The sequence below is a fragment of the Chrysochloris asiatica genome, unplaced genomic scaffold (genome assembly GCF_000296735.1).
Source record: "Chrysochloris asiatica unplaced genomic scaffold, ChrAsi1.0 scaffold00070, whole genome shotgun sequence".
Lineage (NCBI taxonomy): Eukaryota > Metazoa > Chordata > Mammalia > Afrosoricida > Chrysochloridae > Chrysochloris > Chrysochloris asiatica.
The window spans coordinates 7,768,616-7,789,811 of record NW_006408588.1 but is presented as its reverse complement, the minus strand read 5'-3'; the positions used below and the strand labels follow the sequence as shown (position 1 = coordinate 7,789,811).

The 21,196-nt window shown below is 37.0% G+C and overlaps 1 protein-coding gene across 1 annotated transcript in view; it reads right to left on the bottom strand.

The window, feature by feature from the left end:
- Positions 1–21,196, bottom strand: part of SEL1L (sel-1 suppressor of lin-12-like (C. elegans)) — a 63,035-nt gene that overhangs the window by 7,361 nt on the left and 34,478 nt on the right. The window contains exons 7-16 of the mRNA XM_006864750.1: positions 18,063–18,116; positions 17,912–17,971; positions 13,986–14,067; positions 13,466–13,620; positions 10,997–11,053; positions 6,266–6,334; positions 4,442–4,519; positions 2,567–2,629; positions 770–857; positions 319–467 (exon numbers count right to left, since the gene is read on the bottom strand). Of these exons, the coding sequence (XP_006864812.1) occupies positions 319–467; positions 770–857; positions 2,567–2,629; positions 4,442–4,519; positions 6,266–6,334; positions 10,997–11,053; positions 13,466–13,620; positions 13,986–14,067; positions 17,912–17,971; positions 18,063–18,116 (855 nt within the window). The remainder of the gene's footprint in view (positions 1–318; positions 468–769; positions 858–2,566; positions 2,630–4,441; positions 4,520–6,265; positions 6,335–10,996; positions 11,054–13,465; positions 13,621–13,985; positions 14,068–17,911; positions 17,972–18,062; positions 18,117–21,196) is intronic.

The window sequence follows — 21,196 nt, the reverse complement described above, 5'->3', positions numbered from 1 at the left end:
AACTGCTCCTTGGAAACCCTATACAGGGTCACTGAGTCAGAACCAACTCAACAACACACAACATGTATCAGATACTGTCCTAGGTACTAAAGACACTGTAAACAATAAAATTTGACTTTATAAACAATGACTGTAATAGGGAGAGACAAAATAAATAAAACACATAGACCCTCAGAGTCTCCTTAAGTATATCAATGCCCGGAAACTTAGTCTATTTCTGTTGCAGAAAAAAATCATGCAAAGGTAACTAGAATTAAAAGGTAGACCTCCTATTAGGCAAATCAACTGCCTTTCAGAAGCCAGAAGAAGAGACCTTACCTCCACTGCAGTGTGACATGATCGCATCACACCTGTGCCACTGGCGTGCATCTGGGCTAGGTTATAGAAAGCCAAGATATGGCCTCCCTGTGAGGCTAAATTAAAATACTTCAGGGCCTGTTTATAATCTCTCTTGACTCCAATGCCATCTGTAACAAAAACCACATGTAAAGTCAGTAATTATCTTAAATAGGATTTAGCTGACGCATCAGAAAAGCTATACATATGATAATAAAACTCAAAATGCAAATCAGAATTCTTCCTCAGGAAAGATGTGTATCTAACAACTATAACTTAAAATGAAAAACAAGATGCACAAATTACTGAATTAGGAGAGGAGTAATCTGCTAGAACTGGATGGCTTCCATTTCTACATCACACAGTGCCATCTAGTGACAAACAGGTTAATTCAGCTCCTGGTGTACCCAGCATCGCTTCTACCGTTACTTACTGTAGTACATAGAGCCAAGCTGTAGTTGACCATCCACCCAGCCTTGCTCAGCAGCTTTCTGGAAATACTTCAGTGCCAGATCATAATTCTGTAGAAAAAGAGGCCAAATAACCAGGAAGTATGAAAGGCTTGAAAGATGTTAGGGGATTTCACTCATTAAAAGGTAATGACAAAGGATACGAAATACTCTTGAAGAGACATTAAGAAGACAGATGAAGTCATGATACAAACCACATGAATAAACCTTGAAAATATTATGCTGACTGAGATAAGTCAGTCACAGAAAGAAAACAATTATATGAGTGTAAATGGTTAGCAGGGGTGTAAGGAAGGAAAAAAAGGAGAATTTCTGCTCAGCTAGCACTGAGCTTCTAGTTTCTGGGGATGGAAAAGATGGCAATGGATATTGGTGATGTAATTACATGACTGATGTAATTGGTTTCACTGAATTGTACATGTGTGGAATACTAATTTGGCAAATAGTGTATTACTTATATTTCACAAAAATATAAAAAAAATACAACTTTATATTTCTATAACACACAGATGGAAATCTATTTTAAATCATTGGGGTAAGATTAATATTTAAAACTAAAAAGAAAAACCAATAGAATTTTTGTAAACCAATCTGTATGTTAGCTTTCACAGAAAGCATTAACAACACTGTTAGGAAAACAGACAATGAATTAAGAAACAGTCATCTTTTTCTATTAACCAAATGACCCTTTTAAATCTCCATTTTTCTAATATTATAATAATAAAAATCACCCCTCCATAACAGCACCTTTCCTGTATAGCTTATTGAATAGTATATGGTTATTAGATCCCAAATACATATGGTTCACAGACAAAAATTAAAATAAAGATTACTACTGAATCGAGTATCCTAAAGTAACTAGGTTATATAGGTCAAACAGGAAAAACTATAGGTTAGATCCTAACTGTAAGGTTAAGATTAGTTGGCTCTTAGTTTTGACATAACTTAAAAGAACATATTGCTTGAAGGCATTACATAGAGGAGAGAAGAGGGCATCAATAAGAACCCAGAAACAGTTGACATGAGGAAGCAGCACAGAAGAATGAGATGGAATGTTTAAGGAAAACCAAGGAAGTTTACAGTCACCGAACTCTAGGAAAGTGACAGTTCAAGTAGGCAAAACCAGAAATGTTAACTGGTGTTGACATCAGGAAGTTACTGGTGAGTTATATGTCAGGATTTTGATATCAGTTTTGGGTAACAAGGCAATTATACAAGACAGAAGCCTGACTGCTAAGAGCTGAAGAGTGACTGGCAGAATACAGTGGATTTGTTGAAGGAACTTGCATTACAGTCAAAAGCTGAAGAGAGGAGAGTTTGTAGCTAGAAGGTGGGAGAGGAGAGATGATAGCTGTAAGGGGCAAAAGGCAGAATGGAAAGGTCTCCCAATCCTAAATGAGACTCAGGCACTTTGGAGGGCTTTACTGAAGTAGCAAAGTAGCAAAGAAGATAGATGTTTAAGTCCTGGAGAGTCGGCAAGGGTGCATAGGATAAAAGGTGTAGGTGGAAGAATGAAAAACTGCTTGAGACACAGCTTCACACTCTCAGGGAAGGAGTCAGAGATGGAACCGTTCTAAAAAGGCAGTCAAGGATGGAGTGAGAAGAAGTAGTGTATCAATCTCAGAACCCAAAGGAAAAGATTCAGCTTTGGTTCCAATGAAACAGCCTCACCTGGGCTGACTGGATGTTACCTAAGGAATACCTCACTGTGTCAAGAGCGGACTAGTTTTCTATAGTCAGACATTAGCTTGAACACTTACAACTTGAACTCCTCTTCCATAGAGGTAAGCCATTCCAAGCCCACTCTGTCCAACTGGGTTGCCCTGAGAACCAGAGAAATGAGAAAGAGAACAAAGGATTCACTCAAAACATGGCAAGAATAAGTGAATAACAAGAAAATAACAGCAAACGAAACAACAAGCATATTCAGAACATATCTTAAGCTAAAGCCCTAGCCTGTAGTTATCAAGTCAATTGTGACTCAGCAATTCTGTAGGGCAGAGGACAGCTGTCCCATGTTGTTGTTGTTGTTAAGTGCCACTGAGTCAGTTCTGACTCACAGCGACCCTATATAGGGATTCCGAGGAGTGACTGATGAGCTTGAATCGCCGACCTTGCAGTTCAAACGGCTTGGCAGTCTGGCGCATTAACCCACAGCCACAGCAGGACTCCAGAGCTGTCCCATAGGATCTCCAAAACCGTAAATCTACACTGAAGCAAAGTGCCACATCTTCCTCTTGCCAAGCGAATGGTGGGTTCAAGCCACCACCCTTTTGGTTGGCAGCCAAGCACTTTTACCCGCTGTGCCACTAAGACTCCTAAAGTATGTACTACTGCAATTCAAAACAAAACTTTCTGTTCCCCATGAGACTGAAAATAATATGCTTCAAACATCTGGGAAGCTTCCCACAATTTACCTGAAAAGAGTAAACTGTAAAGTCAAATTAAAAGTCAGCTTTGTTTATTTACCTCATGACCATCCGTCCCATGAATACTTAATACAAAATTCACCTAATGGTTTCCCCCTTGCTTTAAAAACTAAAAGTAGGTTGTGTGTATACTGGCGCGGCACCCCCTACTACATTAAAAAATGACGACATCATGGGATGAGTCAACAGCTGGGTAATAACAGCACAACTGCTAACAGGTGGGAAAAACACGGGAGATTACTGGAGTGCTGCAGTGCACAGAAAACCATTACTGGGAAAACTGAAAGAGACAAATCTAGAATCTGCCTAACGGCAGAGGGGCAAAACCAACAACACATTTTAAATACAATGCTCCTTCAGGAAGGACTCCAGTGACCCTGGGTCATCAGGGAGTTACGGTTGGTAAAGAGATCCATGAGGATTTGGTGGCATACAGGGTATTAAAGTAAGCACTGACAGTTTTCTTAAGTACAAGCAAAGAAAGTTTAAATTATACATTAAGATTTTTAAAGTACCCAACTGTAAGCAGTTAAGCCTCAAACTGCAACATAATAGGAGTAGGTTCCTTAATATAATCATGATTTCCTTGACTAGAATATCTTTCAGTGAAATTTAAACAGAGACTTAATGTGTTCAATAGTCTGGTCCCTAAATTAGAAAAAAAAAAAAAAAGTTTTTTTTTTTTCCCTAGTCTATTCATTTACATAATTTATATATGAGAGGTCTTCCAAAATCTGTGGAGAAAAGTTACTTTACTTTTCAATTCCACTTTTCCATAAGCACCTAGAACAACTTATGGCAAGAGTTAGTTCTGATTAACACTTGGGAAAAATACATTTATTATTAAGGTAACAGTTGTTGTTAAGTGCCCTTGAGTCGGTTCCGACTCATAAGTGAACCTGGTGAGCCTAAACCGTCAACCCTGCAGTTCAAATCGACTTTGCAGTCTAGCGCCACACCAGGACTTCTTAAATGAACTTTTGATTTATAGTGACTCCATGTAACAGAATAAAGTTGCCCAACAGGGTTTTCATGTTTGTAGTCTTTATGGGAGCAAGGCCTTTCTCTTAGGGAGATGCCATATGCCATGTAGTTTGAACTGACAACCTTTTGGTTAGCTGCTGAGTGCCTACTCATTCCACCACCAGGGCTCCTTACAGTAATAGTATCTGGTGCATATTTCAAAACTGAATCATGAAGTCTTACCATGTCAGCAGCTTTCTTAAAGTAGTGAAGAGCTGTCTCATTACTCTGAGGTACAATATCACTTCCCTCTGAATACATCTGGAAAATAGAGGTCAATTTCATTAAGAGCTATAGCCCTCTCCCCATTTTAATTTTTCTCCCATCTATTCTCAGGATAGGATAAAGGCTAGGCCTTAGGTTCAGGAAAATAACAAAAAGGTTTTTTTTAAAAAAGGTTTCTACCACTGAACATTTAGACTACCTACCAGGCAGGGAACATAATAAAGGACCAAAAGAATAGAAAAACAGAACAACAAATACAGTTTTTTTACCCATGCACATATTAAGGAAACTATACATGGGAGATTGTTTTTTGACATAGAGATAACTAGGAATTCAGAGCAAAAATCAAAAGCGCTACAATGAAAAGTTCTTCAAACTTAATAAAACTAGATGGGGAATAATTCCAATTTCTGTGCTGTACTGGTCGGAATATTTAAACATAAAGTTAACAGATCCCAATTAACAAGTGTGATCTTGTGATAAAATACTGATTAAATTTCCCTATTTGTTAAGACTTTGTGAGATAATAATACATCTGATACACCTCCTTACCTTAAGACTTGGTTTCTGATAATATTCATTGATTTGCACAGTAAGAGAAAAATTTTTAAATTGTGCCATGATATATGCAACTGACCCATTGTTGTTGTTGTTCTTAGGTGCCACCGAGTTGGTACCGACTCATAATGACCTTATGCACAGCAGAACAAAACAATGCCCGATTCTGTGCCAACCTCATTACTGTTGTCACGCTTGAGTCCATCAATGCTGCTACTTGACCAATCCATCTCATTGGAGGTCTTCCTCTTTTTCTCTGACCCTCCACCTTACCAAACATGATATCCTTCTCCAGTGACTGGTCCCTCCTGACAATATGTCCGAAGTATGAGAGACCCAGTTTGGCTATCTTGGCCTCCAAGGAGCACTCTGGCTGCACTTCTTCCAAAATGGATCTATTGGTTCTTTTGGCAGCCCATGGCACTTTCAATATTATCCTACAGTACCATAACTGAAAAGCATCAATTCTTCTATGGTCTTCCTTATTAACTGACCCATTAAGTCTACAGAATTAAATCTTTTCTTGCTTGAGAAGAGTGTGATGACTATCATGTTTAATTTAAGACAGTGAAGAGGTCTGCAGGTCTGCTACTTTGTTGATACTGACTCATAGCACCCCATGTGTTGCTGAGTGGAATTATGTTTCATGGGGTTTTCAAGGCCGTGACCTTTCTGAAACAGTCAGGTCTTTCTTCTGAGCAGTCTTGAGGTAGGTTAGAACCACCAACCTTTTGGTTAGTGGTCAAATACTTAACCATCTGTGCCACGTAGGCATCCTTAACAAACATTAACCGCCTCTATTCAACATAGAAGAAAATCGGCAGTCATGACAGATTTAGTATTAAGAAAAGCACAACATAAAGAATAATTACCTCATTATTCAATAAAATATACAAAGAAGTAGGTACACACACAATGAAAAGTAAGTTCAATGGAGACTCAACATACTGATGGTCAAACACTTTGTGACATTTAAGCTACCTAAGAAAGTGCTGAGAACAGCATTTGCTTTAAGATCCGATATACAAAGGGGCTTCAAAAAGCTCATGGAAACATTCCATTATCTTTTCATTCCAATTTTTTTCACAACCTTTTTGAAGGCCCCTTGGGTTGGGAATTTATTTCCATTTTACTTTTGGTAAGTGGTAGATCCTGAATCCAGTATGTGCTTGCTATGCAAACATCGCTCCTTATTACATATGACGTTCACAGGATGTACAGTACCTTTCCCAAGAAGGCCATAGCATGTGAATTGCCAGCATTCGCAGCTAAATTGAAGTAGTCAAATGCTCTCTGTGAGAAAAGAATTTATGGAAATAATTTAAAAATAGAAATCACTATAACCCAGAAGTTTTATCAGACAGCACATGAAGGTATCATTTATTATTAAGTCATTATACAGTAATAGAAGCAAGGAAATTTCTGTTTCCTAAACAAGACGACTTAGGATATTTACAAAGCGAGCATCAGGCTGCTTAAAAGGCATCTAACTGCAGTTTGACTTTTCTCTCCTTCTCTGTTGGTACCCAGGCAGAAGAGGAGAAACTGAGTAGTCTTTACAAGGCATGGAACTTATTTTTACAGTTATCTCAAAGAATGTATGTATTTTCCTTTTTTTGTGCTATGTAGAGAAAGATTCATCATTCTATCTAAAATCACACAACTAAACACCTTGGCATCAGTTTAAACTTATCAACACAAGTCTTAACTGTACTGTTCATCTTTGTAAAGGACCTTGTTCCATTAGGTATTTCTTCTTTCCCTCATAGATTTAGGCTCTCCCTTTTTCTGACCTCTTCTTCCTCAAACAAAATCTAGTGATCTTGTTACTGAAAATAAAACCCAAAACAAAATACTGAAAACTCATCTTTCCTTTGGACTCCCAATTTCCCTCCAACCACGACTGTAATCTGTTAGCTATTTTTCTTCAGAGCCAAGTGTCTTGAATGCAGTATCTATATGGTGCTAGTACCTGTGTGCCACTGAGTTGGTTGCAACTCATAGCTACCCTGTACAGGGTTTCTGAGGCTGTCCATCTTTACAGGAGCAGAAAGCCTCATCTTTCTCCACCTGAGCAACTGGTAGATTCGAACCACTGACCATCTGCACAACCCAGCTCATAACCCACTAAGCTACCAGAGCTCCTTAATTATCTCTATACACTGTCTCAAATTCGTTTTTCCCATCCACTGTCCAAGCTAGTCACAAATGGATTCTATAGCATGTTAACAAAACAGTTCCAGGTTACAAGAGACCACTGTGTTACCAAACCAATCAATATTTTCTCTAATCTTACTTCACCTGTCTCTGCAGCATCCAAGATAGCCTGGCTCTTTCCTCAAAGACTGTCTTGGCTTGGTTTACAAGATGCCACTCACTCCTGCTATTCTTCTTACTTCTACCTGTACCACTTAAGTCGTCCTCTTAAGATTTGGCTTTTACTCTAAACATTAGTGTTCTCCAGTGCTCAAGTTTGGACTTCATCCTCACTTCAGTCTCTTAGTAGTCTAACTGCTCCCACAGCTTCACCAACCAGCTACATGGTGACACTTCCTAAATTCATTATTTCCAGCTCCAAACAAGAATATTCAACTGTCTTCAAATAATCCCTGCCTGAGCAAATACTTAAAACTGAAGTCTTCTCTCTGACCCAACTTGTTTATCCTCTGTTTCAATTTAAGTAAATGGCAACACCAATCTATTGGCTGATCAAGATACCCACCCTTCATTCTCATATTCAACTCATCACTGAGTCACTAAGTCTTGTTGCTTTTATATCTTGGATCCATCTATTAACCCCCATTACCACAATTATAATTTAAGTTACATTAGCTTTCACCTGAATTTCTGTAACACTCCCTTCCCTATCTTCCTGCTTTTATTCTTGAGGTGTTCTAATTTATTCCCTACACAACAACCAAAGCTATTGCTTTCGAATCTAAGCATGCTGGTCTCCGCAGCCCTCCAAGTGTTGAAGGAAATACACTGACATGATCAGTACTTATCTCAGCACTGCTTTCTTCATGCTCTTACTGGCTCCAAAGCCTATGCAGACCGTTCTCTAGGCCTGGAATGATCTTAGCTCCAATCTCAAATATGGTCCTCTTCTTTTCAGAAAACTCTTCCCTAACAACTGCCACCTCCCACCATTTAACCTATTATTGGACATTTTAATGTTCTTTCACAATAATCAGACTTTGTTATATACTTGTTGATATAATCATTTAATATGCAGTATAATGCCCTTCTTAGTCTTAAAGTTCTGTAAGAGCAAAGACCAAATTTATTTTGTTCAGCACTTTGAATCTTTAATGCCTCTAGGTGAACCATACATGGCAGATACTGAAATATTTGTTGAACTCATGCAATTAACTATTGAGAACTTATTTTCTTCCTTTTGTAAAGCTGGCCAAAGCATGTTGAAAAGGTATGCAGCAAACTCTATTCTGTCACCTGGCATTCTATTACCCAGATCATTGATGCTTCTAATGACACAGAGATAATGCAAGGTCTATATAGTGTTTTATTGATTATGCAAAGGTATTAATCATATGAATCACAAGTTATGAATAACATTGTAAAGAATATGACTTCTAGAATACTTAATTGTACTTATGCAAAACCTATACATAGACCAATAGACAGCTATTCAAACACACAGGGAGACTGCATGTTTTAAAATGAGGAAAGCTGTGCATCAGGTTTATATTCTTTCATCATACTTATTCAATCTGTATTCTGAGCAAATAATCTAAGAAGCTGGACTATATGAAGGATGCAGCATCAGCACTGGAGGAAGACTCATCAACAACCTGCAAGATGCAGATGTTGTTGTTGTTGTGTGCCGTAGAGTTTGTTCCGACACATAGCGACTTTGTACAGAGTTTCCGAGGCTGTAAATCTTGATGGGAGCAGAAAGCCTCATCTTTATCCCGCAGAACAGCTGGTGGTTTTGAACTGCTGACCTTGTGGCTTACAGCCTGATTCGTAACCACTACGCTATCAGAGCTCCTTGCAAGATGCAGACGGCACAACCTTATTTGCTGAAAGTGAAGACTTGAAGCATGTACTGATGAAGATTAAAAACTGCAGCCTTCCATACAGATTACAATTTAACATAAAGAAAACCAAATCCTCAGGACAGGACCAATAAGCAACACCATGATAAATGTAGAAACGACTGAAGTTGTCATCAAGAATTTCATTTTAGGTTGATGATGCATGGAGGGGATTGTAACCATGGCAATGAAACAATATATGACAGGATGAATATAAAGCTAATGTTCTCCCATGTAAACTATCACATAATTCACAAAACATTAAAAAAAAAAAGAAATTCATTTTATTTAAGATTCACTTTCAATGACCACTGAAGTAGCAGTCAAGAAATCAAACAATATACTGCATTGGACAAATCTCCTGCAGAAGATCTCTTTATTTTGTTAAAAAGCATAGATGTCACTTTGAGGATGAAAGCCATAACATTTGCAACTGCCTCATATGCATGTGAATGCTGGGCAATGAATAAAAAAGACAGAAAAAGAATTCACGATTTTGACTTATGGTGCTGATGAAGAATATTAAGTATACCACAGATCGCCAGAAGAATGAACAAATCTATTTTGGAAGGCTTATAGTCAGAATGATCCATAGAAATGAGGATGGTGAGACTTTGTCTCATATATTTTGGATTATTATCAGGAGGGGCCAGTACCTGAAGAAGAACATCATGCTTGATAAAGCTGAGGGTCAATGAAAAAGAGGAAGACAACCAGCAAGATGGATGGACACAGTGGCTGCAACAGTGGGCTGAAGCCTAGCAACGCTTGTGAGGACAGTGCAGGACTAGGCATTGTTTTCTTCTGTTGTATACAGGACCATGATAATTCAGAATCAACTCAATGACACCTAACAACAACAACATCCTAATACTGCCTGAATAAAAAAAAGCAGATATTTGGCATAGTTTTAGAGATAACTATATTTTGCTATAATTTAATTTTTATAGTTAATAGAAAATTGTGTATGTAATAATTTCAATTAGAATGCTTAACTTATGAAATAGAAAAACAGAATTTTATTAGTCTAACAGACACTTATTGAATATTTTCTATGTGTTAGGATCTGTCAGATGTAGAGAACAAAGAGTCAAACAGGGCAGACATCGTATCAGGAGAAAAGATACTTGAGTTGAGTTCTGGAGGATGAGAAAAAATTATCTGTGTAAAACAAGTGGGTAAGTAAGGTAATACTTTTTCCAGAAGGAACAACATTATAGAAGTTCTGAGACAGGAAGGCACCTGACATGTTCAGAGACCTGAGAAAAGGTCTGTGGGCCTGTGACTCAGAGAGTAAAGGACTGGAGGGTTGCAAAAAGAGACTGGCACAAGGTCTTGAAGACCATATGAAAGGTCTGCTTCTTCAGGCTACTAGAAATTGTATGTCATACAAGAGTTTTAAGCAAGTGAACCACAAGATTCTTAAACACAGCATGTTGCTTAGGGAATGTAAGCAGTAAAAGACTAACCCAAGAGGGAGGTGTATCGATGGGAAGAAGGAAGAGATAGTAGCATTTAGAAAATAAAGCAGACCAAAGATGGTAACTGGGAATATGCCTGACTGGTGTAGTCATATACTCCTAATTTCTCAGAAACTCAACAGAATTTTCCTTATCTCTATAAAATATTTTCTAATAGGAGTTTTAAGATACAGTTCTATCTCATACAGAAAACCAGACCTTTTTTGGGAAGTATTTAGAACTAGGTTTTAGAATTAATAAAACCTTCCTCACCAACATGAGGTGTATTTGCATTTTTATACTTGTACTTTTTCAAGAATTCGATTTTAAAAGTTCATTTAATAGATATCTAAACAACACACACTTAACACTGATAGTGGTTTAGCAAGAAATGCATCAGGAGTATCGTTTCTTGTTGCAACACTAAGGGAAGTTACCTGGTGGTTTTGTTCTACTCCACGTCCTCCATGGAGATGCAGTTGTCCCAGACCAACCTGGAAGTTAATAAACATTAGGCAAAATTAAGTGGTAGCACCTGGCATGCAACTAAAATTAGACAAAACAGAAACAAAGAGATTGTACACAGGTTTCTATCAATGGCTCAACCAAGTAAATATTTCACCTTAACAACTAAATATACTGCTCTAACCTACAATTTTTTTTTTTTCAAGTTTTAATTGTGAATTGAGTCATCGTTTACACGGGAGAACATCAGTTTTACACTCATTCTATCGTATTTCATTTCATTGTAATGATTACAATCCCCTCTGTGCATCATCATTCAACAGTATTTATTTCTATTGCCTCTGTGGTTTTTTTTTCTTCTTTTTTTGGATGTACACAAAATCACTCAGGATAACCTACAATTTTTAAAAACAAAAAAATGTCTGCTTTAAATTCTCAATTATCCTTTATAAATAAAAGTGAAATAAAGACATTTTCAGAAAAACCCAAACAGAGTTTATCACCAATAGACAGACCTTCTCTAAAAGAACTACTGAAAGGTTTTCTTTGGGCAGAAGGAAATTTTCCTTGAAATCTTGGAGATGTAGTAAGAAATAAAGAGCAATGGAGAGGAAAATTTGTGAGTAAATCTAAATGAATATTGTTGTTGTTGTTATGTGCTGTGGAGTCAGTTCCGACTTATAGCGACCCTGTACTGGGTTTCTGAGGCTGTAAATCTTTATGGGAGCAGAACGCATCATCTTTCTCCTGCAGAACAGCTGGTAGTTTCAAACTGCTGACCTGAAGGTTCGCAGCCCAATTTGTAACCACTACACTACCTAAAACAATAAAACACACACAGAGTACTCTCAGGTTCTTATGATGACCAGGAAGTGGCAAAGGTACTCCTTCATAGCAAATTTTGTTATATCAAGAACAAGTGCACTGTGTTCGCTACAAAAATCACTTCTTGTTGCTGTTGTTAGCTGACGCTGAGTCAGCCCAATTCATGGCATGCACATGTACAGGAGAATGAAGCATTGCCTGGTCTTGTGCTCTATCTCGTGATTGTTCCGGACTGGATCATTATGAACCACAGGGTTTTCTTTGACTGAACTTTGGAAATCGACTGACAATCCTTTCAAGTCCATCTTAGTCTGGAAGCTCTGCTAAAGCTCTTTAACATCATGTTGTTGCTGTTAAGTGCCATGAAGTTGGTTCCGACTCATAGTGACCCTGTACAGGGTTTCCATGGAATGGTTGGTGATTTTGACCTGCCAACCTGCGGTTCAAACAGACCTTGCGGTCCAGTGCATTATCCTACAGCACCACACAAGCAACATGCAATTCCTTATTTTGGGGCATTTAAAGTGTTTTGGATTTTAACTGTTCTCTAATACAAAATAAAATGTTTATTTGGGTAAGTTTATCATCATTTCCACTAATTAAGATTTACATCTACCTTTCTGCAGTTTATTCTTTCACATGGACTCCTTTCTCTTAATCTCAAAATTAACTGTTTTTAATATTCATTGCTCAGCCATATATATTTCTAGATCAGAAAGAAGTGCTAATTTTAGAGAAAAAAAAATGACAGATGTGGAAGCCCTTTTTTATTTGGTTATCATCAAAATAAGGGGCCCCAGTGGTTTAAACTTTGGGTTGCTAAACACAAGGTTGGTGGTTCAAACCCACAGAAACCTGGCAGAAAGATGAGACTTTTTGCTGCTGTAACTCGATGGCACTTAACAACAACAATAATCATTTATTATTATGGTGTGGTGCCGCAGGATAATACATTAAACTGCAAGGTTGGTTTGAACTGCAAGGTCAGTAGTTCAAATCCACCAGACGCTCCTCAGAAACCCTCTACAGGGTCGCTGTAAGTCAGAACCAACTCTGCGGCACTTAACAACAACAATAATAATTTACAGTCCTGAATACCATAAAGACCAGTTCTATTCTGCTCTACAAGTCATGATGAGCTGGAATTGACTCGATGGCAGTAGAGGATAAAACTAACCCATGAAGCAACCAGTTATATACAGTCCTGTGATGGACATCACATAATTTAAATTCAACAAGGTTATTCTATCACTGACTCTGAAAAAATTATGGCCTGAAATAAGCAAAACAACTATGAAGAGCATCTGAAATTTCAACTTCCAGTTTGGAGAAAGTAACAGCTCTGTACTTGGTAGATTCTTCATGTGGTTCAAAGCTACATGTTTAAAGAACTAACTGTCATCTGTGGTGCACATTAGATTTATCTGGCAAGATTCTATGACCCAGTGATGCTTAGGTCTAGTCCCACACAGTACACACGGAATCTCTTCAGTGTGGGACACTCTTAAGTTCTCCAGTGATCCCAATGAAAATGTTCTCTGATGGACGAAGCACATGCATCCAAAGACTGAAATTTACAAGGCAGGAAGTCATCCCTGAGATGTTTAAACACATACCTGTGCCTGCACGTCACCTTTTTCAGCTAGAAACTGGTAATATTGAATCAAATCTTCTTCTAGCATTCCACTGTTCATTCCTGGATTTTCCACCTCGTCAGGCAGCCGTATTCTCTGTACTACTGAGCCTCCTGTCAGTGAGATATCACTAGCAACTGAAATAGGCGAACAAAGTAACAACATGGAAGAATATCAGAAAGGCTGTCTCAGAGAAAAGAATACAATTACAGCTGTAGAGTGTTGATAGAGACAATGTCATAGGAAACAGCAACTCTAGTACTCTATGGGCTAGAAAATAGCAATGCATTAATAAATCAGACTTTCTCTACAAAATATTTATGAAGTGGAACTCAAAAGAAAATTAGGATCAATTAAAAAAGGGCTCTTTAATCAACGAGAGTAAAGATGATTCCATTTAAAAAGAGACATTCAAGGTATTTCAGACTGTATAAGAACAGCTGTGGTTTAAATGAATGCTGTATGGTTTCTGTCATAAAGGGGAAAGGGAAAACATAGATACCATGATTGGCAACAAGGCGATAATGAGTCAATGCAGATTCACAGCTCTGGAGGACTCCAATCCCAGCCCAGTATCTGTACCCCTGTGAAACAACAGCAAGTGAGAAGACAGAGCGCCACAGGCAAAGAAAGCTAACCATAATTACAATGCAATTGGACTGTCCTGTGATCCACGTACACTAACACCTCATTCATCCAGTTTTTAGGTAATTTATTTAGTAACTTCAACAATCAAACTTTAAGTTGTTATTAAGTGCCATCAAGTTGGTTTTGAATTATAGTGACACTATATAGGGTTTCTGAAGAGCGGCTCCTGGGTTTGAACCACTGACCTTTTGATTAATAGTCCAGTGCTTATCCTACAGTGCACATAAGGACTAAGTAGTGGAAAATACATAATGTAATTCCTAAAGCAACTCAAAATAGATTCCATGTACTTTATAAATGAATGATATACATTTTACCCATAAAAGGAATTACTTATGCTCTCACGTAACACTCATTTTAACCTTATTTTAGACACAATTTAAACAAAAGTGTTTTAACCTTCCAAACTAGCAAAGTCATAAAAATTTAGCAAAATATGGGAAGACAGGAGGCTACCAGAAGCAGGCATAGCAATATCAGCAACAAAGGAGTAAGTGTAAGTGGGAAGATGGCTAGTTATAAAGAGCAAAAAACAGAAAGGAGAGTTATCTGAAGTCACTTAGCACAGAATAATAACTTCAGAACTTTTAATACTCTTCAGAGCGTTATTGTATAGCTGTTGTTACTGAGTGCTGTCAAGTCAATTCCGACTCTTAGCAACCCTACAGAGCACAGAGCAGAGCTGCCTCACAGGATGCTGAGCAGTAATCTTTGTGAGAGCACACTGCCATGTCTTTTTCCTCAAAGAGTGGGCGGCTAGAATCGCCATCCTTTATGCTAGCAGCAAAGCACTTAAGTGTTTCATCACTTGGGGCTTCTACGACACAGTAACATGGATACTATTTAATGTTCCTATTTTGCAGACACTACTTAAGAAGAATAGTAAATAATATAATTAAAAACTTTTTATCAACCATTTGACCTAGCTTTGATGGCTTAATGATTAGAATTTGACTAGAGGAAGATAAATAAATATGATAAAGGAAATAAGTGTAAATTGCTACAATTTGATGAACTTGACCTATACTTATGGACATAGTAGCTCAAAATACCAACTGAGAGGGAAGAAGTCTTCATATCAAGTATCAATTGCATTCCCTCTATAGGGACGGGCAACTTAGACATTGGCTACCTAAAATGAGGGTGCTATATAAGCATGAAGTGGCTAGTTTTCAAGAAGGAGTTCCATTTCAGAGTGTGCAGGGGAAGGTATAATCCCCACTGAAGAGTTTTCATCTTGTCTAGATAGGTATGGCGAAAGAAAATGGGATTAAGATTCTCATGATTCGGTAATGAATGATTGTTATCATTACTAATTGTGATTGTCACAACTGTAAAGGTAGAAGTTTTATAACAAAAAGGGGTGAGTAGTTAATTCAACATTCTAGGAACAGAGGAACTTAGGAACATCAAGGGAGAAGAGCATGAGCGGAATATGGGACCCTATCCAGATAAGCAGCGACACCAGAGATGGAGACAGAGATAAGGACATGGAAAGAAAGAGCAGCTGAGAACTCTAGACTCATGTAAACAGAAAGGCTATGTGCTGGCTGCCAGGAGGCAGGCTTGCAGAATGTGCCCTTTGGTTGTTTAAATGATTATATATTTCTGAGTATTTTTGTGTACATCAAAAAATGAAAGAAAACAAAACAGAGGTAATAGAAGCAAATACTGTTGAATGATGATGCATGGAGGAGATTGTAATCATTGTAATGAAACGAAATTTGACAGGATGAGTGTAAAATCAATGTTCTTTCTCCCATGTAAACTATCTTTCAATTCATAAGGGCTTTAAATATCTATATATTTATACTATATCTATACACGTATAAAAACGTAAATTTTTTTTATCAAAGTATTTAACATACTTTTGCCTTATAAAAGTATTAAGTTTAATACTTCTTGAAAACTAAATTTTATGTTACTTTTCAATTACTGTTTGAGGACTAAGTATGCTACTATAAATTAAACTTAAGAGCAACATTCATGTTTTTCACTTGCTTGAAGTCCTTCAGTAGTTTAATATTTTAATGGGGCAAATCCAAGCTCTTCACCATGATTGACAGCCCTTTTAAGTCTTTCCTATCCATATGTCTGGAGTCCTGGTGTGATGCTGTGGGTTAATGCGCTAGATTGCAAAACCATTTGAACTGCAAGGTCGGCAGTTCAAGCTTACCAGCTGCTCCTTGGAAACCCTATACAGGGCTGCTAAGGGTTGGAACCAACTCAATAGCAATGAACAACATCAACAACAAATCCATATGTCCTGTTGATGAACTTTGGAAATTCTACTTTCTGTTCATATGAACTTGCTCACATTTTCTTACAAACATTACATTACATTCATTTCTATTCCTACTTACTTCTGCTGTCTAGACAACCTTCTTCTACTTCTTAGAGTAGCTCATTTATATTTGTTCCTCAAGAACCACTTCAGTTGCTTCTTTTCTCAAAAGTCTCTCCTTAAACCCCCTTCCCCTCCAATCCCAATATCAAGGTAGTCTCTAAGTCTCAAAGTGTACTGGATGGACTCTACGTTTGTTTCCCTTTCAAGAATAAAAGCTTATTGTAGGCAGGGACTATAATTTACTCATCTTTGAAATCCTAAGAACTAGCAAGTGATAAACACTAAATAAGCATGTGTTGCATACAGAGTGGTTAAATTATCTAGGTTCTACCCACTCAGTCAGAGTCCTGGTGTGGCACTGCAGGATAATGCCCTAAACTGTAAGGTCAGTTTGAATCTCAAGGCCAGCAGTTCAAACCCACCAGCAACTCCTTGGAAACTCTATACAGGATTGCTATGGGTCGGAACCTATTCAATGGTACTTAACAATAACAACAACCCACTCAGTCAATAGCGTATATATTCCTTCTTAATTGAAGTATATATTTCTTTTTACAGCCTATCAATGAATGAGCTTGGAGATACAGATCCTATCCCTCTCTCCTATTCCAGCTTTTTTTTGGTTGGATTCTTGGCTCTCAGTCTCATTTCCATTTGATCTATCCTTTACATTCCAGCCTGAATGAACTTAATATATTCCTTTTTTTTTTTTTGGGTGGGGGTAGACAAATGTGGTTTATTCAATAAATAGTGCTGTATCATTTGGATAGAAACCAATGTTAAAACCTTGGAAAAAATCAACCTTGACCACATTTCACTATATACAATATTTGAGAAAGATCACAAATTTAAATGTTGATGACCTTGGAGTATGCAAATATTTCTAACAAGAGCAAAAGTAAGAAACATGTAAAATATATTCATTTTGATAGGGTCAGAAGTCATGTGAGTTAGCAAAGTCAGTTTACAAAGTAAAGGCAGGTTAAAGACCTTGTCACAGAAAAATGTGATGGAAAGATTCAGCCTTTACCACCAATCAAATGACCAATGCTACTAGGTAATATAGTGCTTATGTCCTTCACAGAACACGGTTTTTTTGTACAGTAAGTTCTTTATGAACTTAAACGCAACATCTGAGGTAACCATACTAAATATGAGAGATAATTACAATTTATACAATTGTCAGGTCTCTATATTTCACAGCACTCAGGAAAACTGATCATTTTAAAGGAAAACTGTATAGTCTATCAATTTATATCAACTTGTTGATTCAATTTGTTTGATTCACTAATAAGAATTTGAATGATATTCAATTAAATATTTGGTTTTAAATGACTGAAATAAGCAAATATCAACCTGAAGGCTGGAAATGTGACCACTATAAGTCATAAATCTACTCTACGTTATTAACCTTCCATATAAATCTTACTTACCAAAACCATGTGGGCTATTAGGTTGCCACCAAGAGCTCCAAAAGTATAGTAAACAAGGGCCTATGAAAGAACAAAAGATGCTTAACTGAACACAGACTTATATTTACCCAATTTAAATCATAGCAAACTAGAAAAAGCCTGAAAGTATTACCTTTGCCTGACTTGAATTAACACCAAGGCCAGAGGCATAGAGAAAGCCAAGAGCCTGAAAAAAAAAATGTGAAAAGTAAGAATTTTTCCTTTGGTGTAAATCTAAGACAGATACAATTTGATACATTATAAAAAGATGCAAGAGATTTTCATTGTTAAAGATTTGAACTGTGCAAGTAAGCACAACTGTGGAATTAAAGAGCCTCAGAAATATACTCAGATTTTGAAAATGACACAATGAAGATACAAGTTGAAAAGTTTAGTTTTAGAATTAAAAACAATTTCATGAAACATTAACCAGAAAAAAACAAAGCTGACCAACATGCACATGTGAGTATTATCCTTATCTTAAGAGCAGCTATTATGAATACAAAACATACACGCAATACAGCACTATACTATGTACACAGAGTAGGGTTTCACTATGAAAAAGGGTAAGAGATTACCAACTAGCCTAGGAATAAAATTAAGCAAAAAGGACCAAGATGAGGGACTGAAGAAAGTCACTTTACAATGTTAGAGCATATAGTCTTCTCAAAACAAAAACAATGCATTTGCCTTGTGTTGAATGATCTTTAATGACATATTAAAGTTACAAAGGAAGGTATAGCAGGGACTGCTAGTGCTCATCAGATACAAGGAGGCCTCTAAAAATTTAAATGCACTGGTGAGAAATGGGCCAGTAAAGACAGGATGAGGGCTTTCCCCCCACAACATTACGATATACCTGCTCATCCTCTGTGTGTAGCAAGGACTGCACTACAGGAATCTTGTTAGGAAACCTGACCCCAACCACCACACAGGCCTGACCATGCCTTTTAAGACTTCTTTTGTTTCCCAAACTCAAACAATACACAAACAGGGAAAAAACTGGAGTTCCTCAAGAATGCTAATATTGTTTAGACACCGTGTAAACTGAAGGGTGCAGAATTCTTCAGGGAAGGGAATGAGAGATGAAAAAACAGCCTTCAAAAGTGTATAGCTCTAAATGGAGGATGTGTCAAGAAATAATTGCTTCACATTTGGATATTTTTCTTTAATAAATGTTTCTATGATTTTGTAGCAATAATTTGTAATTTATACTCGTGTGGATTTTATATAAACTGATTTATGCAAAAAGGAAAAAAGTTTCAAAAGCAAATGGGAGTAATTAATATAATCTTTTATGAACCAAAACCCAGAAAAACACCGAGTTGCAGACTGGTTAGCTATTTAATGTTATAGAAAACAATGGCCAAGATTATTGCTATCATTTAAGGTCTGTTATTGTTTAAATCAGGGATGAAAAAATCATTTGGTGTGGCCCTGCCAAGGCAACTGTAGTTCCAGCCATCACATTATGGATGAGGGATATCATTGCTGATGTCCAATGTTCCTTGGCTGAAAGCAGAGAATATCAGAAAGATGTTTACCTGTGCTTTACTGACTATGCAAAGGCTTTTGATTGTGTGGATTATGACAAGCTATGGACAACAATGTAAAGTATGAATATTCTGGAACACTGAATTGTGCTCATGCGGAATCTGTACCTGGACTAAGAGGCAGTTGTTCAAACAGAACATGGGAACACTGAATGGTTTAAAATTAAGAAAGGTGTGTGACAGGGTTGTATTCTTTCACCATACTTATTCAACCTGTATGCTGAGCAAATAATCCAAGATGCTGGATTATATGAAGAAAAACGTGGCATCAGGATTGGAGGAAGACTCATTAACAACCTGCAATATGCAGGTGATACAACCTTACTTGTTCAAAGTGAAGAGAACTTAAAATCTTAACTTTTGAAGATCAAAGACCACAGACTTCGGTATGGATTGCATATCAATGTCAAGAAAACAAAAATCCTCACCACTGGACCAGTAAACAACATTCTTATCAATGGAGAAAAGATTGAAGTTGTCAAGGATTTCATTCTTAGATCAACTGGCCAGGGCCATAATTAATTAAGGAATTAAAAATAAATAAATTGAGACATATTAATCAAGCAATTAAATAAATGAGACATGGGGAAAACCTGTGCATGAAGAATTCATTGTCTTTGCAAAGCAACAATGAAATACTTTCTTTTCTTTTTCTTTCTTTCTCTCTTTGGATGGCAGAGCCACAAAGAGTTGTTTTATTATTTTTTATGCACAGACCCCTAGTTGAAAATTTCTCTTGTTAAATCATTCTCTGAGTTATTAATGATTTTATTAGTATCCCTTTTTACTTTAGATTTTTGACTCTCCTACACTTTAGTATATTTTCATTAAAAGTTAGAAGCCACACATTAGCTACATTTTATTCTACTTGTAATCTTAGGTAGTTTTAATACTTATATTAACAATATTCTTAAGACTGCTAGGAGACAGGATTTGTCAATTGAATTACTGCCAGCTTAGGTTTAGTGATTGTAAACATTCTTCTTTGTAGCCTTAGTTTAAAGCAATAAAGAATCCTAAACGTGAATAGCCATAAATAAGGGCTGTGGGTACAAGAATTTCTAAAAACAATTAGATAAAGGCTATGGGTATATACAGATACTAAATAAAAAGTCTGACTTAGATGTGCTTAAATTAATGATCAGTAAATTAGAGAAGTTGTTTTTCATAGCCTCAGTTTCCCTGATAAGTGATGTTTTTGTAAGCTATAAACAGAGTATGGAAGAAGTTAATGGAGAGTTAATTGCACCTAACAACTAAAATTAACAAGATTTAACAGACAAAGATTAAGAAATATGTGAAGGTTAACTTGTTTCCCATAGAAAAGAATAGATTTATGTATGAACAAATGTTTAACTGAAAGGTTTCAAGGCACCTGAATGTCTCCTATGCCTTGAGATAATGTTTTTGCTGTACCTTCTCATCCCTGTTGTAAATTTAAGAATTGTAAACCATGAGAAATGCGCCCCAAGATAGATTGTACCTTGATGTCATTGATTACTATGAAAGCAATGTTTTCTGTAAGGGCATATAAGGGGGTTGGAAGATAGAACAAAAGGGGTGTAGAACAAAGAAGAAGGAAGTAAAGAAGGGATGAAGGAAAAGAAGGGAAGATGGGAAGTAGAAGAATGGGTGGAAGAAGAATTAGAGGCAAGAAGTAGAGGTAAGAGTAAGAGGAAATAGAACGAGACAAGAATGGAGGGAGGGGAAGCTA